General features: G+C 52.0%; 1 protein-coding gene across 2 annotated transcripts in view; it reads left to right on the top strand.

Annotated features, from left to right (window-relative positions):
• The window catches only part of Ptpru (protein tyrosine phosphatase receptor type U), a 70897-nt gene extending 45936 nt beyond the window's left edge, over nucleotides 1-24961 (top strand). The window contains exons 16-30 of one of the 2 annotated variants that reach the window (XM_038332689.2): nucleotides 6892-7082; nucleotides 7427-7502; nucleotides 7924-8000; nucleotides 14761-14797; nucleotides 15444-15541; nucleotides 15631-15747; nucleotides 16399-16553; nucleotides 18703-18838; nucleotides 19271-19420; nucleotides 20685-20858; nucleotides 21591-21731; nucleotides 22756-22881; nucleotides 22975-23132; nucleotides 24499-24634; nucleotides 24823-24961. In XM_038332689.2, the coding sequence (XP_038188617.1) occupies nucleotides 6892-7082; nucleotides 7427-7502; nucleotides 7924-8000; nucleotides 14761-14797; nucleotides 15444-15541; nucleotides 15631-15747; nucleotides 16399-16553; nucleotides 18703-18838; nucleotides 19271-19420; nucleotides 20685-20858; nucleotides 21591-21731; nucleotides 22756-22881; nucleotides 22975-23132; nucleotides 24499-24634; nucleotides 24823-24885 (1835 nt within the window). In that variant the 3' untranslated portion in view covers nucleotides 24886-24961. The remainder of the gene's footprint in view (nucleotides 1-6891; nucleotides 7083-7426; nucleotides 7503-7923; nucleotides 8001-14760; nucleotides 14798-15443; nucleotides 15542-15630; nucleotides 15748-16398; nucleotides 16554-18702; nucleotides 18839-19270; nucleotides 19421-20684; nucleotides 20859-21590; nucleotides 21732-22755; nucleotides 22882-22974; nucleotides 23133-24498; nucleotides 24635-24822) is intronic. The other variant, XM_038332690.2, reaches the window with a different exon arrangement.
• The last annotated feature ends 231 nt before the right edge of the window (nucleotides 24962-25192 follow it).

Here is a 25192-nt window from a genome sequence, read left to right on the forward strand (position 1 = left end):
ATATTTCCCAAAGAACACATTGTCCAATCGTACTCATCGTCTAACTTTATAAGATGGAGCCCACACTCCGTCTCACATTGTCTGTATGGACGCTTGGCTTGGCTGTCGTTCATTAGTTGTACTCTGTTGTGTAGTTTTCCACTGTGTGGTTGTGTCTCAGTTGTGTTCTCCGTGGCTGTTTGTTGCTTCTGGTTTCCCGTTACCGCAGCGAGGCTTCTGAGCGCTCTTTGACGCAGGTCTTTAGACACTCCTGCGTGGAGCAGTCCTAGAAGTAGGCCCGCTGGATGAAGAAGTGCGTGCTCCTTCAGCCTCATCAGATGGGACTAGGATGTCTTCCAAAGCAGTTTTGCTTTGCCCCTTCTAGTGCGAAAGACTTTGTGGCTGTACCTCCGGATGAAACCTCGCCAGCCTCCTTCCCTCTGCGGAGCTGGTTTGGATGAAATGCTGATTTTCTATAGTCTTCATTTGCATTCCTCTGAGTGCTAATGAGGTTGAACACATTTTCCAGTCATGATTAGCGTTCAGGCCTCTTCTTCCATGAAATGCCTGCTCACATCTTCCACCTCATTTTCTGTTAGGCTTTTTTCGTTGCTTTCTTAGTGGTTTTTAGGAGTTCTTTATATATTCAGGATAATAATCATTTGTCACATATGAATTGCAAATATCTTTTCCCAGTTTTGTAGCTCGTCTTTCCAGGTTATTTATAGCATCTTTGGAGGAATAGACACGTCTTTATTTTAAAGCCCTTACATTTGCCAGTTATTTCCTCCGTGACTGCTGCTTTCTGTTTTTCTTAGACTTTTTCTCGGACTGGGAAGATGACTATGTCGGTAAAGTGCTTGCTGCACAAGCATGAGGACCTGAGTTCAAATCCCAGAACCAACTTTTAAAAGGCCAAGCAAGGGCTGGAGAGATGGTTCAGCCATTAGAGGCTAAGCACAGAAAGGTCCGTGTAACTCACAGGTCAGCTAGTGGAGCCAAAGTGATGAGCTCTAGGTGCAGGGAGAGACCTGTCCTGAAAAGTAAGGTGGAGAGGACAGAGGCAGAGGCAGGTAGATTTCTATGAATTTGAGGCCATCCTGGTCTATATAGTGAGTTCCAGTACAGCCAGGACTACCAAGAGAGACCCTGTCTCAAAAACAAAAATAAACAAACCCCAAATAGCCAGATGCTAGTGGTACATACCTTTAATCCCAGCTTCCAGGAGACAGATGCAGGCAGATCTCTGTGACTTTGAGCCAAGCTGGTCTCCAGAGTGAGTTCAGCACTCACTGTGACTGCACAGAGAAACCTTGTCTCAAAAAAAAAATCAAAAACAAACCAGCAACGACAACAAAAAGCAACAACAACAAGACAATAAACAAAAAACAAACACAAAATAGATACATAAGGACCCTTAAGATTCTTAAAAATAAATGGGTGTTGAGTTGGTATTGGCACAGGCCTTGCTGCTGAGTGCCCTTGGAAAAGGCGGGGTGAGGGACGGGGAGGCGGGGGTGGAAGAAGAGGGGGAGGTGAATGCAATGTAGCTCCTCTCCCAGGGAACTTAAGGATTAATTGAGGAGTCAGAGTGACTCTGGGAAATGGAGACCAGGACCACCACCTTGTGAGCTTTGGAGACCAAGGCCACTACCATGTGAGCTTTGGAGACCATAGTGAGCTTTGAAGACCAAAGCCACCACCATGTGAGCTTTGGAGACCATAGTGAACTTTGGAGACCAGGGCCACCACCATGTGAGCTTTGGAGACCAGGGCACTACCATATGAGCTTTGGGGACCATAGTGAGCTTTGGAGACCAGGGTCACTACCACGTGAGCTTTGGAGACCAAGGTCACTACCACGTGAGCATTGGAGACCAGAGCCACTACCATTTGAGCTTTGGAGACCATAGTGAGCTTTGGAGACCAGGGCCACTACCATGTGAGTGTTAGAGACCAGGGCCACCACCATGTGAGCGTTGGATATCAGGGTCACTACCATGTGAGCTTTGGAGACCAGGGTCACTACTACCATGTGAATGTTCAAGACAGTTAGTGCTACCAAAAGTTTTGAGAAGTTATTAATATATTATATTTTTCTTTATATATTTTCTCTGCATATGTGTGTGTGTGTGTGTGTGTGTAGGTACACGAGTGCCACTGTGTGTATATGTGGGGGTCAGCGGACAGCTCATAAGAGTTGGGACTCTCCCTTTAATGTACCTGTCTCGGGGTTTGAACTCAGGTCGGCAGTGTCAGTGAGGGGCAGGCACCTCAACCCACTGAGTCATCTCCCCAGCCCAAGATTTGAAATTCATAATCAACTTCTTTAAAGGAGCCAGGCTTTCATACTTTCTATTTTTGAGTCACTTTTGATCTTTTTTTGCTATGTCTATAAAAATATCACACATATATCAGAAAATGATGCAATTGGTGTTATATTTTTCAGGGAATTTGTCTGTTTCATGCGCGTTTTCAAGCTCGACATGCGCTTATTCCCTTTTTGTAGTTTTCCTCCTTGAATTCTCACCCTTTTACATTGCTCAGTGGTAATCACCAGTCTTTATTTTACAAAAAAAAAGAAGAAAGAAAGAAAGAAAGAAAGGAAGAAAGAAAGAAAGAAAGAAAAAGAGAACGAGGAGGAGGAGGGCTGGGGATGTGGCTCAGTGGGTGGCATGGTCCCCTGGAGGAAGCCCTGGCTGGGCTAGATCACAGGCATCACACACATAGGGCATGAGGACTCATGCCTGTAACCCCAACATTTGGATGGTGAAAGCAGGAGCCATCCTTGGCTACATAAGGACTTTGAGGCTAGCCTGGGCTACCTGAGACTTATCTCAAGACCAAAACAAGAAAACAGTCAAACAAAAAAATGAGGAAAAAGAGGCTCAGAGAGAGGATATCCCTTGTCCAGGTCACATAGTCAGGCGGCAGAGCCACGGTTTGGGCACACCTCTTTCTAAATGGCCGATGTGCGTGTGTGCTGCATGGGACTAAATCATAGAAGGATTTAGGCAGTCAGCAGTGAGGAGGGTGAGGAGCAACAGATGCAAGTGTATAGAGGGGGGTATAGGAGGGACCAGCCCGTGTCCCACTGGGCTGGACATGCTTGGTGGGCGCTGGGAGAGTGGGTGCTAAGGTAGGGTGGTGTCTTAGTTAGGGTTTCTATTGCTGTGAAGAGACACCATGACCATGGCAGGAAAACATTTAATCGGGGCTGGCTTACAGTTTGGAGGTTAGCCTATTGCTGTCATGGAAGGGAGCATGCCACATGCAGGCAGAGGGGCTGGAGAGGTAGCTGAGAGTTCTGTATCTGGATTGGCAGGCGGTAGGAAGAGCCAGTGAGCCACTGGGCCTGGCCCGAACTTCTGAAACCTCAAAGCTCACCCCAAGTGACATACTTCCTCCAAAAAGGGCACACCTATTCCAACAAGGCGACATCTACTCCGAGGCCACATCTAATAGTGGGACTCCCTACGGGCCTATGGGGGCCATTTTCACTCAGACCACAAAGGGGTCACAGGCCTTGCAGCCGAGCGCTGGTGGAAAATGCGGGACTTGGTTCATGGTGGGAAGGGCAGACTGGACACAGTGAAGGCCAGGTTGCAGTGTCTGGAAAGCCATGTGTCCAGGAGACTAGAACTGAGCCTTAGAACTCTCTTGTGCTTTGTCTACTCCTGACCTGTTGGCTCAACCTCCCCTTCCTTGTCTTTTCCAAATATCAGAGACCCAATTTTGGTTGACAGCAGAAAACATATGGCATCCTGTAGAACTTTTCAGTGCCCTGATACAAGTCGCTTCAGGGAGGATTGGTTTCTTTTTCACTCACTGTTTTGGTGGGTTTCGTCCCTCGGTGTGAGAAGGGTGCAATGGAGTAGAACTCATGCCAGACCACCAGGAAGGAAGCAGAGTCATCTCCCCAGTCCCTGGGGAACAATGAACCTGCCTTCGGGTGAGCAGGTTGGTCCTTGGGGCAGAACTTGGAATGAGGTAAGAAGTGCTTCTCAGATCCCATAGTTAAGGGGCTAGGGACCTGGCTTCTCTGAGTCCAGGAGACCAGGTCGTGCCATATGACCCCACCCTTTCCCGGTCGTCTGATCTGCAGACTATCTCACACTGTTCTTGGGCTCGGTTGTGAGCTGCCTGGCCTGGTTCTTGCTCATCAGAAATTGACTACACCTACGTGTCTGCTGATCATGGGGGCTGATCGGGATCTGTGGGATAAGCGTGCAATCTCCCTGTCACTCTTGATTGATTCTCTTTCTACCCGGTGATCGCTTCATGAGCCTTTGACTCTGTGTCCGCAGCAAACCTCCGAGCTCCCGGTCTCCTTGGATGCTCTGAGTTCTTTGAACCAGCAGAAATCCTTTGCATGTATTGCGTGGTATGTGTGTACTTGTGTGTGTGTGTGTACATGTATGTGTGTATTTGTGTGTGTGTGTGTGTGTGTGTGTGTGTGTGTGTATGCATTTGGATGCCAGAAGTTGACATCAAGTGTCACTGTCTCAGGTGTTGCTCACCACCGGAGACAGGTCTCTCACTGACTATAGTTCAGACTAGACTAGACTGTTTCTTTCACATGAGCTCGGGGGATTGAACTCAGGTCCACATGGTTCGTGTAGCAAGTGTTTTGCCGGCAGAGCCATCTCCTTAGCCCCAGTAACCCTTCTTGAACTCTTGCACGTCTTCACCTTGTGTAGTTTTGGCTGCTTCTTGGAACTGGCTCTTCAGGCTGGACCAGTATCTTACAGTGGAGAAGGACCAAGCATTCAGTCAGCCAGCTGCCCTGGCTTTTGGGGACTAGGGGACTCCCTTTCCTGGAAACAATGCCAGCGATTGCTGTGGGTGGCTGTGCCAGCCTCTGGGTGCCTCTCATGCGTCGTCTTATTATTTAACATTTACAGCAGCAAGTGTTTGGCAGCATCAGTTTTTACTTCTGTTGACGTGTACAAGCGGAAGTTTAGGCAGACTAAATAGCGGCCCCAAGGTCATAGGAGAGCTGGGATTTGATCTGAGATCTGCCTGACTCCAGAGCTTTCCGTCTGTCTCCACCCACACTGTGCTGCAGCCCCCCGAGGATGTGTCTATAAAACACAAAGAGCCCTTCATGGCGAGAGATGCGAAGCGGCCTTCTTCCATTCATCTCTCGGATATTTCAAATGCACACCGACATGCCGGAAGCCCTGAGAGGTCTCACTAGGCATAAATCTACTTGTTTTTGTTTATATCAGAACTGCGCAGACCTCTTTAAGCACAGATCTCCTCCTCTCTATAGCTAATTTGTATTTGTGTGTGCGTACATGCTCGTGTGTGTGTGTGTTCATGGGAACCTGCGTATGTATATATGTGTTCACATGTGCACACACATGCGTATAAGCAGTCACGTGTGCACACACATGTGTGTTCGTGTGTGCATGCATGTGTGTGCATGCGTGTGTGTGTGTGTGTGTGTGTGTGCGCGCGCGCGCATCCACATCTTTGCAGGCTCATGTGCCTGCAGAGGTTTTTGGGATGTCTTCCACATCTCCATCTTATCTTGTGAGACAGGGTTTCTGTGGATTTGGAGCTGTCAGACTGAGCTAGACTAGCTGGCCAGCAAGTCCCCAGGACACATCTGTTTCTGCTTTCCAGGTGTTGGGGTTAAAGGTGTCTACCACTGTGCCCAGCTCTTTACTTAGGTGCTTGGAATCTGAACCCAGGTCCTCATGCTTATACAGGGAGCACTTTACCTACTCAGCCATCTTGAATAATTCCTACACTTACCACTGTGACATGAGCCCTGTCTTGCCTCTTGCACCCCAGCTTCCCCATCTGTGTAGTTGGGGCATGGAGCATCTGACTACATGATAAGCAAGTCACTGACCAGTTCTCCAGCTCTAAGTGACCGGTTCTCAGGATTAACTACAGGAGGCAGCTCTCTGTTAAACTGGGCACTTTTTAGGCCTGGGCCTGCTGAGAGCAGAACAGCGAAGTAGGAAGACCCTGCATGGCCTTAAGTTCCTACTCAGAGGCAGCTTTCAAACCTTGGCATAGGAAGCTCTGGGGTCTGAGGAGGTGGCCTGTGCATCTTGCATTCATCTGCTCTGTGAATCACTAAGCAGGAACATAGGCCAGCTAGGGGATCGTTTTAGCTGAGACCTGGAAGAGAGGCTTGAGTTCTCCAGGCATAAAGGATAGGGAGGAAGGGAATTGAGGCAGCCATGCAGCCTTTCTTGAGGAGACAGGAGCTAGACAGTGAGTCGGGCAGGAGAAACTACGGCTGCTTTCCACAGTCTCAGATGTGATCCCTGGAACCAGGGTGGGATGTCCTTGAGGATGCTGATTCTAAGAGCTGGAGCGGCGGGGGTGTGTCTGTCTGGCAGGGTCTGGGGTCCGTGGGGCCCCCTTGTCTGGGCCACTGCACTGGCTGACAATGGAAATGCTGGCACAGGAGAAACACTCTATTCAGGTGCCTGGCGTTGTCAGTGGAGGGGGCGGCTGCGCAAGCTAATTTTGCTTTGCTCGTCTTTGAATGGGGGTAATTGCTGGGAGTTGCCGTGGTTCCAGACTGTTCCCTGGAAGAGGAGGGCACGTCCAGGGCTCTGCTAATGCTGCCCGTGCAGGTCAGGCAGTGAGACCTGGCAGGGTGGTGTGAAGATGTCACCGGGTCACAGGGTAATACACCCATGAGGACCCTATGGGCCACTACAGCTGTCCTACTTATTTCGTCGTAGATGGGAAACCAGAGATACTGAAGGGAAGGGCTTGCAGGGCCTCATGCAGGGTAGCCTCGCTAAGCTTGGCTCTAAGGAACGATCGGCCACCCTCCATGTTGACTGTGCTCCCTGCCTCCACTCTGCCCGAGTCCATCTAGAGGCTTCCAGGCTGGGTTTGCATATATGTGAGAGTCCATTTCCCTTCCTTTGGCTACAGGAGACCAGCGAAGCAGTGGGGTCACCGAGGCCAGCAGCCTCCTGGGGGGCTCCCCTCGGCGCCCATGTGGCCGGAAGGGCTCCCCGTATCACACAGGACAGCTGCACCCCGCGGTACGGGTGGCTGACCTTCTGCAACATATCAACCAGATGAAGACAGCAGAAGGCTATGGCTTCAAGCAGGAATATGAGGTGGGCCCGGTCCGAACTCCTCACTGTGGATCCTCACTTGGCTCTTCTCAGTCCAGCCCTGTTGGACCCTTCCTTTGACAGTCCCAAGCTCAGCCTTACACACTTACGCTTAATCTCACCCTTAATCTTTATCATTTAATCTTTCCTCTCTCCCCAGGTCAGACTCAGGGTTCTGTGTCTTAAACTGTGACCTCTGCCCTCCCTTTGGCTCAGCTTTCCCTTCCCCACACACTCGTGTGTTTTGAACCTGCCCCCACCTTGCCTCCGTCATTCTCCTTGTGGGGAGAGGTCCTGAAAGTCTTGGGGTCTCTCTCCCCCACTGACAACCATTTTCCCATTGGCAGAGCTTCTTTGAAGGCTGGGACGCCACCAAGAAGAAAGACAAGCTCAAGAGCAGCCGGCAGGAGACGGTGTCTGCCTGTGAGTCCCCAGGAAGGGACTGGGGCCCACAAAGACAGGAGGAAGTGTGGAAGGAGGAGAGCAGCCAGAGTATGCTCTGGGGAGTCCTGTCCCCTGAGACATAAGGGCCCTGGCCTTTGTGTATGAGGGCGTCACACCACTGTCTCTGTCACTGCCCTGTGACGGTAGGGGCCTCTCTTAAAAGATGAAGGAACAGAGGTTTGGGAGGTTGAGAACTTGGCTCAAGGTTGCACAGCTAGTTGCTGCTTATCTTCCTTAACTCCACACATGGTGCCCAGAGCTTCCTGGTCAGCTCTGAGCCCTTATAAAGGTCACCTGGCAGCCATGCCTGGATACTTCCCCTAACCTTCAAGAGACCCGCCCCCGCCCCCATAAACTCCAGGCTTCCTGACATAGCCCTGCTTTGCCACTCTGTTCGCAGATGACCGTCACCGAGTGAAACTTCACCCGATGCTGGGAGACCCAGATGCCGACTACATCTCTGCCAACTACATAGACGTGAGTGCCTGACCCGGCTCTTTGTGCTTACCTGTCCCTGTCCCCTCCAGACTCACTGTCCATGCAGGGCACAAACCTACCAGAGACGAAACAGGGGTCTGAATGGCTGCAGTGCATTTGGTGCCAGGGAACTCAGACATGGGGAGCTGAGAGTGGGTGGCGGCCTGCAGGAAAGCATCCTGAGGGCTGTGCTGGCCCGAGCAGGAGATGGAACAAGGTCTGGGGGGCAGACAGAGAGGTTGAGGGAGGGGAGGAGCTGCCTCAACAAGGGGCTGAGAGCTTGGAAGAGGGGGGGGATGATTCCCATACTGAAGCAGAAGAGGTTATGCAGAGTGAGATGATAAAGGCCTTACCTGGCAGGCTAAGGACTCTGGCTGTCTCCCAGGGCCATCAGGAAGTTGTTCAAGTGTTTTGACTTTGATTACAGTGGTCCTTCACATACAGGGAGGCGTGTTTACTGAGCACATACTGTGTGTCAGGCACGGTGATAAGCTCTTTACACGCACGCTCGAATTTCATGTAACCTTATCACCCTGTCATGCATGACCTCCCCTTCCAGGGAAGGAAGCTGGAGCTCAGAGAGGTGAAGCTACTGGTTGTAGTACACACAGCTAGAGTGATAAAGAAAGGACTGAAGCCCCAGCTGGGCTGTCTCTGCAGCCTCCGATGCTGACCATTTGGCGGCCTTGACAACTCTTGGATCTGGGTGGATGGGAGGAATGGGCCAAGAGAGGGCAGACTTCCCAGGTGTGCCTGGGGGGTGGTGATGGGGCTCGGGCGAGGCCCAGGGACTTGACTGCACTTCGTGCAGCAAGCTGAGCTTTGAAGAGCTTTCTGTAATTGTGTAGGAAATGTATTTTGAGCACCTGGGCACCAGGGATAGAAATGAGATCACGTGACCACTGCTTTTTCCTTTTTTTTTTTTTATGATACAGAGATTCTCGTAGGGGGAAACAGATTAACATCGAAGGAAATTCATTTCAGATTAGCTGGGAAAGCATAGGCAAGAAGAAAAGCGCCACAGAGCTGGCCAGTTAGCGGCACAGTCAGGGCTGGTTGTGTAGACTGTGTGGAGGAGGAAGCAGTGTGGCCGCAGAGGAAGGGGAGGGACACTCGGGGATGAGCAGTGGAGGCAAAGGCCCAGGAGGAAGCCGCAGCGTACCAGGGTTGAGGTCATCAGGACCTCTGGAGATGACTCTCCTCTCCTTCCTTCTTCCTCCTGGAGCTGAATGTGCCACCCCTTGCTTCCCAGAACCCTTTGCCGTCTCCCTGCCTCCCAGCACGTTCCTGGCTCACAGGCGTGAGCAGCTTGGAGACAGTGGATCTTTCTCATTGGGTTCCACCTGGTTGGTTTCTCTTGGGCCCTGTCAGGGACATACCCATGCCTCTCTCCACCCAAGTCCTGGCCTCCTGTCTGTTCTGCCCGCCAGCTCACGTCACCCTTTCTGGCCTCTCCTGTGCCCCGCCCACCTCCATCCACCTCTGGCCTAACATCTGTCTCTTTTGCTTTGTTCTGTTCCCTCACTGGAATCATTAAGATTCGGATAAACCGACAAGTAAGTATCTCTTCCCTCTCCTCCTCCTCTTCCTGTCTGGTGGACTGGCTGTGTCCTGGGCTCTCTCACAGGCTCTGGCTGGTTATCTCTCTCTTTCTCTCTCCCGCTCCTTCCCCTCTCCTGGCACTGAATGCCAGCCACCCATTCCAGCAGCTTGCCAGAGGCTGCCACGGTTGAAGACTGTCTTCCCACTGGGAGAATTCCTTTCCACCTTTTGCTCTCTCAACAAGGACAGCTATATTGGGGTGCTGGTCACTACTGTCACCTCTGTCCCCCTGTCTAGCCATTTCCTGTGGGCGTCACCTGTTCTGCTCTTCTGCAGAGCTCCTCCTGGTGTGTGTGGCAGGGAAACTGCCCTGAGACTTGTCTCTGCCACCCCACCTGACCCCCCACCGAGCGGCCCAGGCGTCAGACAGGCCTGGGCCAGTCCTCTTTAAGCTCCCTAGTGTTCAAACCCTTTGGGTCAGTTTGCTTAAAACTCAACCACTATCAGTTTGCCCTCCAGTTGCCCTCAATTCAAATGTGCTTTTTTTTAAAAAAAAATCAGTTTGAATATCAGTTTAAACATTATAATGTCTTTTGCTCTTTGGAGAATTGAAACAGGGGCTCAGTTAGTGGAATGCTGGCCAAGCATGCTTGACACCAGGTGAAAACTGGGTGTGTGGTTCACTTCTTTAATCCCAGCACTTGTGGGGCCGAGGCGAGTGGATCTCTGAGTTGGTCTACACAGTGAATTCCAGGACAGCCAGAACTGTGTAGAAAGACCTTGTCTCAAAAAATAAACGAAACAGAAACAACAGAAATTCGAGGCCATTCTGAGCTACACAGTCAGTTTGAGGCTAACTTGTCTCAAAATAAGTTGTTTTTCATAGTATTTATAATCATTGTTATTATCAATAATTTTGGCTCTTCGAGATGGGGGTCTCACTCTGTAGCTAGACTGGCTTGGAACTTACTGTGTAGTTGAGGCTGGAATCAAATTCCCAGCCATCTTTTGCCTCAGTCTCCTGAGCATGAGGATTGTATTTCATACTATTTAATGACTGGTTTTCTTCGCTATTTTGCGGGTACATTTTCCATTTTATCTTCTTTTAAAAAGATATTTCATTTTTTTTTTATTGTCATTGCTAGGATTCTGTTCATTATCGGACTTCCGGACAACACAGAGAGACTAACATAAGACGTGAGAGGTTCCCCCAGTCACATTTGGCAGAGACAGCCAATTATCCCAGCCGTGCCCCTTATTTTGAGTGCAGCCACACAGTTGGTTTGTAAAATTCTCAAATGTAAAAGGCCCATTAGGCTCACAAAAGACAGCAGATGTGCGGGGTCCTAGCGCCCCCTGTGGGTTATGATGAATATTGGCCCTTACTGGCCTTAGACTCGCTGGTTCCCTAGGGTTAGACATTTGCCTTTGAATCTCACCCATTTGGTTCTCTCTTGTGAGACTCTTCAGAAATACCCTTAGAAGTCCCAGTGGGCTTCATGCCGCCTCAAATGCCAGTGAACAATTGTGTTGCCGAAGTCACCTGCCAGGTGCCAGGCACCTAGAGTGCAAAGTATCATTTGGCGGATGAGAATGTTGAATCCTAGAAAGGTGAAGTGATGTGTGTAAGGCCACAAAGCCAGCGTTACCATCCGCTGTCCCTTGGCACCACCCACTCAGACCCCAGCAAGCGTGCAGATGTAGATCCTAGCACCTGCGTGGGGCACGAGGTCCAGACCTCTCCAGTGCCACTCCCTAGAGCGAAGTGTGCAAGGCGATATGATCATTTACAAACGTGTATTTGTGGGGGTTTGGGCATGGCTGAGTTGGCAAAAGCTTCCCTTGCAAGTGTGAGGACCCAACTTCAAGTTCCAGAACCCATTGTGGGGATTCAGGTTGTAATCCCAGCCCCGGGGAAGTAGAGCCAGATGGATCTTTTGGGCTGCCTGGCCAGTTTAGCTCTAATTGCAAGGTAGCGGGCCAAAAAGAGACCCTGTCTCCAAGGAGATGGACAGCTGTTCTGATAATAGTACTTGAGGTTGTCGTCTGACTTCTACACACATGCACACATGTACCTTCCTGGCATGTGCAATCCCCCACCTACACATGTGTACACCTATACATATGAATATGCATACATACATGCATAGGCATAGCAAAACCTCTATCTGTGCCCTTGTATAATATGGTTGTGTGGTAGCGCATGTCTTACGTAAGAAGCAAGGGCTGCGAGATGGCTCAGCAGGTGAGAGCCTGCCGCTCAGCCTGGTGATCCCACACTGGAGAGAGATAACTGACTCCTGCAGCTCACCTGACCTCCACACATACGTCACTGCAACTACACTCTCCCCCGTGATCACAAAGGAAATGAAAATGTAGTAATGTTTTTTTTTTTAAAAACGACCATGTAGAAATTTCGAGTTGCGTGCCTGTACACTTGCTTCAGATTAGGGTGTGTGGGGCTCGGGGAGATGCTCGGTGGTTAAAGGCTCCGGCTGCTTTCGCAGAGGATCTGAGGTCAACTTCCATCAACCCACAGGTGGCTCACAACCAACTGTGTGATTCTAGTTCTAGGGAATCCGGTGCCTTCCTCAGGTCTCTGCTGTGCCTGCACGCACATGGTGCACATAAACTCATACAGCCACACAGGCATACGCATAAATGATGCATAAATATTAAAACAAAACCCATAGGCCTGCATGACAAGGTAGGTTGAATGGCCCTGGGCCATCCTTTCTCCAAAATGTAATTTTCCAACAGTGAAGGAATAGGATCCCGGAAAGGACTGGAAAGAGTGCCCCAGAGCTGAACTGTAGGCCATTCACTCACTGGACAATCAATCAGGTTTCGTTCCTTTTTATGCTGGGGCTGGATCCCAGGGCCTCTTCCATGCCAGGCAAGTGTTCAGCTATAGCAAGCCCAGTCAATCTGTTTAGTTGAGTTCAGATCCTCTGTTATTTACTGACTAATGCTCAAATGCTGGCACGGAGCTGGGCCTGGTGGGGTGGGGGTGGAGGTGCAGAGTTTACTGATTAATGCTTGAATGCTGGCAGGGAGCTGGGCCCTGGTGGGGTGGGGTGGGGGTGGATGTGCAGAGCTGGCTGACTCCGCTGATGATCCTGTGTTGGGGTGGAGCTTAGGCAAACTGTTTGTGCTGGGTGCAGGAGTACAGGCAGTTCAGGGTAACCTGTTCCCAAGCTTGACTACTTCCTAGGTGGAGTCAGCTGGGAACGGGCCCTCCCCATCCTCCGGCTCTGCTGTTCCTCTGACCTGCTGTAGAGACGGTGGGGACTGGGGAGGCTGCTGGAGTGCAGGCAGAGTACTCCGGAGGTTCTTCACTTGGTTACTTTGAGGAGTGCAGGCAGAGTACTCCGGAAGTTCTTCACTTGGTTACTTTGAAGGGGTTTTGGCTTTTCTCTGGGGAACCACGAGGCTGTCTGGCTGTCATCTTCCAGTTGCAGGGGGCAACTGGAGGCTTGGAAAGGTTCGGCCTTGTTGGCTACTATGCTGTCTGAGGCTCTGCAGTGTCAGCACTGCCAAGGAACTGGCCAGAAATGCACATTTCCAGATCCACCCCCATCCTCAGAGCCCAAGTCTGCCTGGGACGATATCCCAGGGTCTCTGCCTGCACCAAAAATGCCAAACCTCTCTCCTCTTGGAGAAGTGACAGACATGGATTTTATAATATCCAGTCACTAGGATCAATGTGGTATTTGTGTGTGTGTGTGTGTGTGTGTGTGTGTGTGTGTGTGTGTGCCGGTATAGAATCCAGAGTCTCCCACATGCTAGGCAAATGTTCTACCCCTGAGCCTCATCCTCAGCCCAGTTTTAATTGAGTTCCTTTACTTCGTTATTTATACCAAATAATAAGTGCTGGAACTTGTTGGCACCTGCTAACAGGGACCCAGGTCCCTTACACCCTAATCCTCTGGAGATCATCTCCCATCCCAGCCGCTCTTTATCCCCCCCCCCTCTGCTTTTGCCACCTGAGTGCTGGGATTAAAGGCATGTGCCACCACACCCAGCTGAGCAGTTTTTGAAATCAACACTATCTGGACCTTTGGAGACCTCCGAGGCAGGGTTAATAATTGCAGCTGCTGTTGGCCCTGCCTTGTGCTTGGCCTGGAGACAAACGCTTAACCTCCATTACGGCTTGTACTCCTCACATCCCTGGCAGGGGAATCTTGTTGTGATCTTCTTCATAGGAGCGAAGACGGAGCCCAGAGAAGGAAAGGGTGTTTGTCTGGGGGCAGCTGGGATGGAACCTGGCAGGGAGGCCCTAGGGCCCTTTGGGTTCTCAGTGCTCGGGGGTCCACAAGGAGCTGTGTTGAGGGTTAGGGCAGAGCTTGGCGACTCTCTTGTACCGCCATTCTGTTTTGGAAACTTAACACCGAGTCTGCACAGACTTCCTGGCTGGTTCTTGTCTCACAAAGGTGCCTTCTTGTGAGGGACCCAGGGGCTACTGTGGCTTTGGAACCCCAGCTCTTTGCTACTTGGCCTGAGGGCTCTGGGGATGGAGGATGAGGGAGCTCTCGGCTTTTCTTTCCTGTAAAACGGACAGTAGTGTTTAGGACGGTATGGGACCATCACCATGACTCTGGGACCTCAGCTCACTGATGCTTGGCCTGAGGTTTCTGGGGATGGAGAGTGAGGTAGCTCTTGGCTTCTCTTTCATGTAAGATAAACAGCAGTGTTTAGAACAGTATGGAACCATCGGTCTCAGGAAAATTCCTCAACAGTAAAACAGATTTTAAAATTGTATCTAAGGGCCCTTTGCTTCCAATTTGAAGCCCTCTTTCTCCCCTAAGCTCTGGGTACTCTCCATTCTGAATACCCTGCCTGAAACTGGGGATTCTGCCAACCCCTGGTTCTCCCATATCTGGGGTCCAGGGTGGATTATGTTTCTGGGAACAGGGCAGCAGCAGCTGGCGCTTCATTTGTCTCTGAACGGCAGCCGTGTTGTTAACAGATACGTTCCCGCTTTGAGGGTGGGAGACTCGCTGGGCTCACAGAGGAGCACCCTCCACAGGGTTCCATGCCAAGACCCTGGTGTCTCTTAGCTTCATTCATCTTTGGGACTGGGAGGAGGACCAGGTCACCCTCATCTAGACATGAGTTTCTGGAGGATGCCTGCTCCTGAAAGGAGGGTGATGGGGCAGCCTGAGGGGACAGAGGTCTGCTCCCTTGACGTTCACTTCACCTTATTCTCCTGTTCCAGGGCTACCACAGGTCAAACCACTTCATAGCCACTCAAGGTACCTGGCCCTTCCGCCTGTGGCGCCCTCTCATGACCTGAAATGTCCGTTGCCTGCCTGCCTTTCCTACTGTCCTGCTCAGCATCCCCCTTCCCCTGTCTGCCTACCCATCTGTCTGTCTCTCTGTCCCCACTACCTGCCTGGATCTTTTACATCTAACTGTAGCCCTTATCTGCCCTGTCTGTGCTTCCTGAGATGATCAGTCCCTCCCCCGTAACCTGGTTGTGTGTTTGTGTGTTTCTCTGTGTTAATGCATGTGCAAGGGCTGGGGCTGTACCCACTGTCATGGAGCATGCCTCTCGGTCCAGCTGGCCGCCTGGGTCCCCTCTAGTCTTGTCTCTCTTCTGCTACTGTCTCTCTGTCCACCTCTCCTGCCCATGTCCCGAGGGCCTATCATCTACACGGCTTATTAGTTCTTACTCAGCACACCAGGCTCTCCAGCCTGGCTCTGCCTTGCTACTGCCCATCCCAGGGTCCTGTAGGCATGAAGCCGTGGTTGGTGGGGTATATTGGGGTGAATAAGAAGTCCCCATTGGGGTTGGGTCTTGGGAACGTCCCAACAAGGGACGGTGTCAGTCACTGAGCATCGTGGTGTGCTGGCCATGGAAGGACCTTGCTCAGGGACAGGCATCCTCTGCGCCCTCAGGGCCGAAGCCCGAGATGATCTATGACTTCTGGCGCATGGTGTGGCAGGAACAGTGTGCGAGCATCGTCATGATCACCAAGCTGGTAGAGGTGGGCAGGGTAAGCGGGGCTGGGGGGTGGGCTGGAGGAAGGGTGGGCCTCATGGATGACTCGGAGCCTGCTGAACCCTGTGCTGTGGGGGGTCACAGGTAAAGTGCTCTCGTTACTGGCCTGAGGACTCAGACATGTATGGGGACATCAAGATCACACTGGTAAAGACAGAGACACTGGCTGAGTATGTGGTGCGCACCTTTGCCCTGGAGCGGGTGAGTCTCCTCTACGCCTGTCCATGTAGTAGAGCCTATGTTGTCTGAGTCTAGGAAGCATAGGGGAAGGAGGGGCAACGAAGCATGGCCGAGGGATGGGATGGTGACTCTTTCCACTAGAGTCCATTGTGTATCTGATATGAAGATGTGATGTCTGTCCTGTGTTGTTCCCTGCTGCGCTTGCCACTGTACTGAGCCTCTTACACGCGTTGTCTAAGCCCTGTGGAGACACGTGTTTACCATCAGCCCTGTTTGGCAGATGAGAAAAGCAAGGGTCAGAGGGTTTCCTTGTGTACCAGGGTCTAGGCTGACATGTAATTACTCAGTAAAAATCTTCAGAGGAGGGCTGGCAAGATGGCCCAGGGGGCAAAAGCGCTTGCTGTGCAAGCCTGAGAACTCCTGAGTCACAGCGCTCTTCTCTTGACACAGCAGCCCTGGGACCAGGTGGGTGCCGGGCAGCATAGCTTTAAGGATCTGGTGGACTTAGTCCAAACCCAGAGTGTGTGCCTGGTCAGCCTCAACAGAGGGGATGGTCCACCCCGGGCCTTCATGTCCTCCTCACCTGCCGAGGAGGAATGAGCAGAGCCTGGCACACAGCAGGTGTCCGGTGGGTGCTGCTGGCACTGACTCTCACCACTGTGGTTCCCACAGAGAGGCTACTCGACCCGGCACGAGGTCCGCCAATTCCATTTCACAGCGTGGCCAGAGCACGGCGTCCCCTACCATGCCACGGGGCTGCTGGCCTTCATTCGGCGTGTGAAGGCTTCCACTCCCCCGGATGCTGGCCCCATTGTCATCCACTGCAGGTGGGAGCACTGGGGATCCCAAGGAGAGCGGCCAGGGTGTGGGGAGCTGGGCTGGACTGGGGCAGGTTCAAGGTCCCTGAAGAGGACCGGACTTGGGTTCAGCCTGCCCGTAGATAGAGGATAGGAAAGAATGACTCACCCAAGATCCTGAGGGATTTGGCTCTGAGGTTGGCACCCCACGGAACCCCTTTACCAGAGATGAAGAGCACTGGAACCTGCAAGCTTATAGCCCCCACGGCTTATCCTGGCTCCTTTGTGGGAATTCTCACCAGCTCACCAAATGCCACATGGCTGATTTCCCTTGCCCTACAGCCTTCTGGCTAGAATCTGCCTTTCTCTTCCTTCCTTCCTTCCTTCCTTCCTTCCTTCCTTCCTTCCTTCCTTCCTTCCTTCCTTCCTTCCTTCCTTCCGTCTTTCTGCCTGTCTCTTTTTCTTCAGAGCTCATTAAGATAGCATCTAAGAATGAATTCCAACTGATACAGAAAGTCTGTCATAGAAAGTGTAATTTATATCGTGAACAGTGTGCCTGCAACTGATGGTTTTACTAACTGAACCACGAGCTCAGTCTTCACAGACTGAATAACAGAGCGTGGGGGTGGGAGACAGATGACTGAAGTGTTTGCTATGCAAGCCCGAGGACCTGAGTTTGATCCCCAGCACCTATGCAAAAAGCTGGGTGTGGGGGCATGTGCTTGTAATCCCAGTCTTGGGAGACAGAGATAGGAAAATACCTGTCCCTCACTAGCCAATCTGCCATAACTAGCAAGCCCCAAGGCTCAGTGGGAGACCCTGGCTCACAAGGACATGTGGAGTACTCCTGCGGAGTGACACCTGATGTTGACCTCTGACTTCTGACATGCTTGCACATGTATACAAGTATTAATCTCCCACTGTACACACACACACACACACACACACACACACACACACACACACGTTCTGGAATGTTCCCAGAGGAATGGCGATCTGACTTCTCCCTTGTAGGAAACCTTTCATAGATTTGAACATTGTGTAAAGTAAGACCCCCAGTGTGAGCTCTGCTGTGTGACTTTCTCTTCTCACCTTAGTGTGCAAGGTCGGTCCACACAGCATCACTTTCTCAGGTGTACAAACCCCTCCCTGTGTATCTGTCCACCTCCTGGTTCTAGGGATTTCGCTGGTTTTCACCAGAAACAGTGCTGTTAAAATAAAATGCAGCACTAAGGTCGTTCTAACACAGTGGTTTTCAACCTTCCTAATGCTGCGGTCCTTTAATACCATTCCTCATGTTGCAGTGACCCCCCAGCCATAAAATTGTTATGTTGCTGCTTCATAACTGTAATTTTGCTGCTGTTATGAATTGTAATGTAAATATCTGATATGCAGGCTATCTGATATGTGACCCACAGGTTGAGAACAGCTGTTCTGAGGTGTGGCTCTTTGATAGGAAATGCACACATGTCGCTGTGGGCTGTGTGTAGGGGCAGAACTGCGGTCTGTGACCATTCAGCCCTATCAGATGCTGCCCGGGTCTCCCAAAGTACTTGTGTGATTTGAGCTGTATAGTTCTTGCTAATGCTTTGATGATGCCGTCTTCAAAGCTGGAATCTTGGGGCATCCTTCCCAACCTGCCTCCCCATCAACACTGTTCCTTGTGTCAGTGATAAATCCAACCCAGCCCTGTGCTTGCTGTGCTTCAGGGGGAATTAGGGAGCGGCCATGTAAACAGGGACCACGTTGCAAGTGTTTTAACAGAAGCTAGCCATATTGCTCTGAGACTTTGGAAGAGAGCTGTGTGTCTAGAAGTGTTGGAATCTCCACTGGGGATGTGGCTGGGTATGAGTGTGTGGGGTTTTGAAGCTTATGCAGGAGCCTGGAATATCCAAGGGGAATGTGTGTTCTTAGATGGAACTCTGAGCATCATCTCCAACCCTTCCCGAGTTTTGGCCTCACTTCCACGTTCTTCTCCATCCTCTTTCTGTCCTTTCCTTCCCCAGATCTTGTTCTCTGCTCTCAACCGTGTCCCCTGCCACATTATATGGAACTCCAGCTTCACAGCCCCTCCTTTTTGGAGTGTTCCTAACCCTTAAGTTTTACCACTCTGGCAGATACCCCGGTCTCCCCTTCTTTTCTTCTCCCTGATGTGGCGCTGGCCTTCTCTTCCCCTCAGTGCGGGCACTGGCCGTACAGGCTGCTACATCGTCCTGGACGTGATGCTGGACATGGCCGAGTGTGAGGGCGTCGTGGACATTTACAACTGCGTGAAGACCCTCTGTTCCCGGCGGGTCAACATGATCCAGACTGAGGTTCGGACCAGCCCTGCCCCTGACCTCTCCCCTCCATCTAGGTCTCAGGGTCTCTGTCATGGAGCTCAGACTGTAGTAACATGTCTTCAGGGCATCCTAGGCTCTTCTGCCCTGGGACCATCTCAAACATGGCAGTGGTGGTGGTGCTGGTGGTGGGGGCTCGTAGGTCTCCAAACCTCACTTCATGGTGTGATGGTGGCGGGCTCTGGAGTCACATGTACCAGGGTTTGTGTCCTCACTAGATCTGGGACCGCGGACTGTCCCTCACCGCTCAGATGGCCGTCTGGGAAGATTCCCGGGATGCAGTAGAGATGAGCTGATGTGATCAGCTGAGTACCCCGGCCTCAGCAGTGGCCTTGTTTCCCCTTCATCCTCGGTAGAGCTCAGCTTCCAGTCCCCTCCTCATTCCTCCATTCTCATCTCTTGTTCCAGGAACAGTACATCTTCATCCATGATGCAATCCTGGAGGCCTGCCTGTGCGGGGAGACCACCATCCCTGTCAATGAGTTCAAGGCCACCTACAGGGAGATGATCCGGATTGACCCTCAGAGCAATTCTTCCCAGCTGCGGGAGGAATTCCAGGTGGGGGAATGTATGTAGACGTGGGGTGTGTGAGTGTATAAGTGTGAGGTGTGGGGTGTGTGTGTAAAGTTGGGTGTGTGTATACAAGGCATATATATTATATGTATATATATATAGTTGTATATATATTATATATACATACATATATATGAGGAGGATGAATGAATGTGTGTAGAAGAGTTAGGTGTGGGGTATGTATGTATGTATAGGGTTGTGTGAATATGTGTATAGGAGTGGGGTTTGGGTGTGTTTGTGAGTATGTGCAGTCTGTGAGAATATGTATATGTATAGATGTGAGGTATGTGAGTATGTATGTATTTGTGTGCAGGTATGGGGTGTCTGAGTGTGTATATAGGAGTGGGGTATGTGTGCATAGGAGTTGGGTGTATGTGTGTAGAAGTGGGGTGTGTACGTAGATGTGGTGTGTGTGTGTGTGTGTGTGTGTGTGTGTGTGTGCGTGCACTGGGAGGTCCTCAGTGCTGTAGCTATCAAGGGTCTGCCAGAGACTCAGGGGTTCCTGCCATTCAGAGTTCCTATCCCTCAGTCATACAGCTCCTGCCAATTGTGGAATTCTGGAGCCAGCTTAGGGTGACCTGGAAATGTGACTAGTGATTCCCGGAGAGGGGTGTCAGCTTTGAGGATCAGGACAGACTTGGGGTCCTGGGAGGAATCCCCAAGAGTAAGAGAGAAACCGAGACTCTGGTACATGAAACCTGAAGGCGGAGTGTAGAGATAGCATAGCCCTGGCTAGGCCCTGTGCCAGGTGCTCAGGATTACATTCTGTCTAGACATCTGTGACCAAGGCTTCTGCCTCATACATTGGGTTGGCTCTAGGAAGAGGTGGGGTTCAGGCTTGCATCTTTGAAAGCGCTGACAAAATAATGCTGATCCTCTCTGAGCCTGCCACACGCCGAGCCCTGGGTCCACCAGGCTCATTGCCTGGCATGATCCCATTTTGGAGATCTCCTGATCTACTGATGCCCCAAGAAAAAGGCGTATCGTTTTCCCATTTTACACGTGGAGAAAAGCAAGTCACTTACCCAAGTCCACACTGGCTCAGGGTGACAGGTGCTCGTCCCAAAGCTCAGTCTAGGCCCTCTGTGGCCTGGTGATAGGCAGCTTGGGCCCCTGACTTCTCTCTCTCTGGGCCTCAGTTTCTCCATTCACAACACAGAGTTAATTATCTAGCCGAAGATCCTTCGTGGAGTGGTGAGGAGACCCTGAAAGTCCTGGCCATGCTCTGTCCTCGCTTCCTTCTCTGCAGACACTGAACTCCGTCACGCCGCCCTTGGATGTGGAGGAGTGCAGCATCGCCCTGCTGCCCCGGAACCGAGACAAAAACCGCAGCATGGATGTGCTGCCACCAGACCGCTGCCTTCCCTTCCTTATCTCCACTGACGGGGACCCCAACAACTATATCAACGCGGCCTTGACTGACGTGAGAGTCTAAGGCTGCAGTGGGTCTGGAACTCCCACCCTGGGAGGGCCCGGAAGTCAGTGGAGCAGAGTCAAGGGTTCTGGTAGAGGGGCAGCCCTTCAATGCCCATTCAGTGAGACAGGCCCAGGGGATCAGTCTTCTACTGTGGGCATTCAGTGCCCCTTTCTGGTGTTTGAGTCAACTTTAGTGCGGATCCGTGTGGGTGAGATTCAGGCAGGGTTGTCTCCAGGATCAACCCCAGCAGAGCCTGGGACAGGGTGACTTTGACCGGGGATCACTAAGGATTTGAGGTCAGGACTTGATATCTGATATTTAGGGCTAGAGGAGTCTGTTCTGAGGCCATGGGACTGTACCCAACTCCAGAACCTGTCCTGGAGTCGTGATCTGACCCCTGGTCCTTATCTAATTGTGGCCTGAGGGCACAGGAACCATTTAGCAGATGCATTGCCTGTCCCTGACCCAAGGGACTTCACCCTCTTTACTTACTGGGCATTGCAAACAGAAAAAGAGGGTATGGGTGCTGTTCCTGGGGGGCTGGGGATGATGTCCTCCGAGAAGGAAGAGTCTGTATCAGTCTTGTACCTCTCCCATCTCAAAGCCAACTGAGAGAGAAATACAGGAGACAGACAGACGGAGATCAAATGCTGCAGATAACGGGAAGAACGTCTGAGGGAAGGGGTCAGCTGGTTAGAGCCATCAGAGGCCTCCCGCTGAGTGCCGTGTCCCCCGCAGAGTTACACACGGAGCGCAGCCTTCATTGTGACCCTGCACCCACTGCAGAGTACCACACCGGACTTCTGGCGACTGGTCTACGACTATGGCTGCACCTCCATCGTCATGCTCAACCAGCTCAACCAGTCCAACTCCGCCTGGGTGAGGCTGGCTGGGGTCACAGGGCACGTACAGCCACTGTCCCCAAAGTTGAGAGCAGGAGTCCACCTCTGCTGTCAATTTGCTCTGTGGTGTTAGAAGAGTCCCACTCCCTCCCAGGGCCTTGGTTTCCTAATCTACAAACAAGTGTTTCAGACTGGATCAACTCTCTCCTTTTTAGTGAGCATCTGCCGTAAGCCAAGGACTGTTGTGCACACTTGGTCTCGTTTACCGTTGACAGTGGCCTCTGGATAGAGGCTTCAGGGCAGAAAAGGAATTAAGGCCCACAGAGAGGAGGTGCTTTCTCCAAGGTCACATAGTGGGAGGTGACAGTGCTCTGTTCCCCCACCGTGGGGTGTTCCACTCAGTTTCTGCTCTTGCAGTAGCACCCCTAAACTGCCTCCCTTGGGGCCTTTGAGGTAAAGCAAATTCAAGCCTCTCCCCTGGGGCCTTTGAGGTAAAGCAAATTCAAGCCTCCTGCTTTCTCTTTGACTCAGGGTAGCTGTGTTACCCATTTATGCCACAGTACATGTGTGCATGTGTGTCACAGAGGGTCCCCTCTGCCCCTCGCCTGTCTCTAGTGTGGGCTACAGGGGAGGTGCGGGAATGAAACCGTGTCCTAGCATCAGGGCCACCCTGTGCCTGAGCTGGAGCTGGGCTCGGAGATGTTGAAGAGGAGGCATTGTTGGTTTGGGATGGGCCAGTTATCCTTGCGTCTTCTCAGGGGAAGGCAGTGTGATGCAGGAGTCCACACACACACGTTTGCAGGATGTAGCTAGCATGTTAGAACAGAAGCTTTTATCCACATAGCCATGGGGATTGCGGCACTCTGTGAAGTTTGCTGTGACCGCTCTGGATGGGCCAGTGCTCTGGGCAGGTGTCCTTGTGTTCTGATGGGTGAGTGGTGGAGAGATAGGTGTGCCGCTGGGAAAGCTAGAGCCGGGCACTGAGCCATGGTGGAATCCCCAGAGCTAGCACTGGGGTGGGGACTGGTTCTGCCCCACTCAGCTTTCTCTCTGTGTCCCAGCCCTGCCTGCAGTACTGGCCAGAGCCAGGCCGGCAGCAGTATGGCCTCATGGAGGTGGAGTTTGTGTCTGGCACAGCAAATGAGGATTTGGTGGCCCGAGTGTTCCGGGTGCAGAACACTTCTCGGGTGAGTATCCCGGGGAACCCAAGGGCGAGAGTCTGGGTGGTGGCCAGGGCTCATTCATGCTCATGTTTCTTTGCCTGACTGCTGTGCCCCCAGCTGCAGGAGGGTCACCTGCTGGTAAGGCACTTCCAGTTCCTGCGCTGGTCTGCTTACCGGGACACACCTGACTCCAGGAAGGCCTTCCTGCACCTGCTGGCTGAAGTGGATAAGTGGCAGGCGGAGAGTGGGGACGGGCGCACCGTGGTGCATTGTCTGTGAGTGCTCCTGGGTGAGAGGGTGGGTGAGGGGCTGGAGACTGCCAGGGGCTCTCAGGCCTAGCACACAGGAGTCCCACCTCCAGGAGCTGTGGCAGGGACTCTCTGGTTAGCGAGTTTAATGAGAGTCTCATCAGGATTCCTCACCCCATGAGATTACAGCAGACTTAAATTTTGTTTTTCATTTGTATGTGCATGTGTGTGTGATGGGTAGGTATGCACATGGCACAGCCCATGTCTAGAGGTCAGAGGGCAACCTTGTGGAGCTGGTTCTCAGTTTCTACCTTTACTTGGGCTCTGGAGCTCAAACCCAGGTCACCAGGCTTTCATGGCAAGTGCCTTTACCCACTGAGGCATCTCGCTGGTTCCACGTAGCATGCTTTAAAACCTTTTCAAAATTACCCTTATTTAATGTGTGTGTGTGCATGCATATGTGTATTATGTGTGGCAGTGTGTGCATGGAGGTCAGAGGACAAGTTGCAGGAGTCTGCTCTTCTCCTCCACCGTGAAGGTCCTGGGGGCTGAACTCAGGCCATCAGTCTTAGTGGCAAGCACCCTTACCCACTGAGCCATCTTGTTCCCTCCATGTGGCATACTTGTTACGACAGCGGGATTCTGGTCTTTGTTTATTCGTGCACACCTGCAGGACTTCTTTCTCCAATACATATCCCATTCATTCATTCATTCATTCATTCATATGCACCTCTGTTCAGGCATACATGTTCTCACGCATGTCTGGGTACAGTCCCTTCTTTCCGTGTTTCTTGCCACTTTGTGAGCCTCCCGGTGCCAGCTTGGGCCCCGTCCTCTGAGGGCTTGCCTTTGGTTCTAGTGAGAGACTCACTAGCAGCAGGAGGCAAAGGGGTGGTTATTCTCCCATTTCCCCGAAGGTTCATGTTCGGTTACAGCAACAGGGACAAAAGGAGGAGAGGATCCCTGGTGGCCACAGGCTGAACTCAGCGCCTGGGTTTGACTGTGTGTCTCCATTGCTGGTCCCAACTGGTCTTCCCATCTTGCTCCAGGGCTTGTTTGCCTCTGGGCTTCCTTCCCTTCTCTGTCACTTTCTCTTGAAACGTGTCTGGATCTTTTCTCTAGTCTACGGGCCTATCCTTTCTGAGGATATCTTCTCACGTGACGGCAGCTTTCGGTATCATTCTCAGCCCTGAACTCTCTTTTTAGCCTTCTGGTCCTAGGGCTGGCTTCTGAGTATCACTTCTCACCCCTCCTACTCCACCCTCCGTGACTCTTTAGTGTTACCCTCCCCTTTGGCCTCTCTGACCTTGCTCCTGCCTTTTGATTGCCTCGCTCCGTCCCTCACCCTTGGGTTCCCAGGTCCCACCCTGAACCGTTTTTATGTTTCCTTTAGAAACGGGGGTGGCCGCAGTGGCACCTTCTGTGCCTGTGCCACGGTCTTGGAGATGATCCGATGTCACAGCCTGGTGGATGTTTTCTTTGCTGCCAAAACGCTTCGGAACTACAAGCCCAATATGGTGGAGACCATGGTGAGGAGTCATGTCCCAAGCACAGCCACCTCAGCTCCCATCCAAGCCCCACCCAGTTCCTCAGCAACTACTCACCCTTGTCTGGTCCCCAGCTTTGGGCCTCCATTCTAGTCCCGGGGTGTTAGACTATCGTCCTCCTTTCTCTTCCCTGGAGGGTGGTCAGAGCTCAAGGTGCCCTCTTTCCCCAGGATCAATACCACTTCTGCTACGACGTGGCCCTGGAGTACCTGGAGGCTCTTGAGTTGAGATAGCAGGCACCTGGCCTGGGGCACCCACTGAGCACCCAGGGCGTGGCCCATCATCACAGACTGGTGAGGAGGGCCTGTGCCCCCAACTTTGCTCAGCCATAATTCCACAGGGAGAACACTGGAGTGGACGCTGCATTATCTTGGTGGCCCCTATGGGCAGGCTGCAGGCCGAGGAGGAGCTTTGCAAGACCGCAGCCAGCCCCAGCTCCAGAGGGCACGGTAGACCTGTGCGGAGAAGCTTGAGACAATGACACTGGCCAGCATAACCAGTACTGGGCACCCCAGGCCAGGCCTCTCCACTCCATTCCAG

This window comes from Arvicola amphibius, chromosome 6, assembly GCF_903992535.2.
Source record: "Arvicola amphibius chromosome 6, mArvAmp1.2, whole genome shotgun sequence".
In the NCBI taxonomy this organism is placed as follows: domain Eukaryota; kingdom Metazoa; phylum Chordata; class Mammalia; order Rodentia; family Cricetidae; genus Arvicola; species Arvicola amphibius.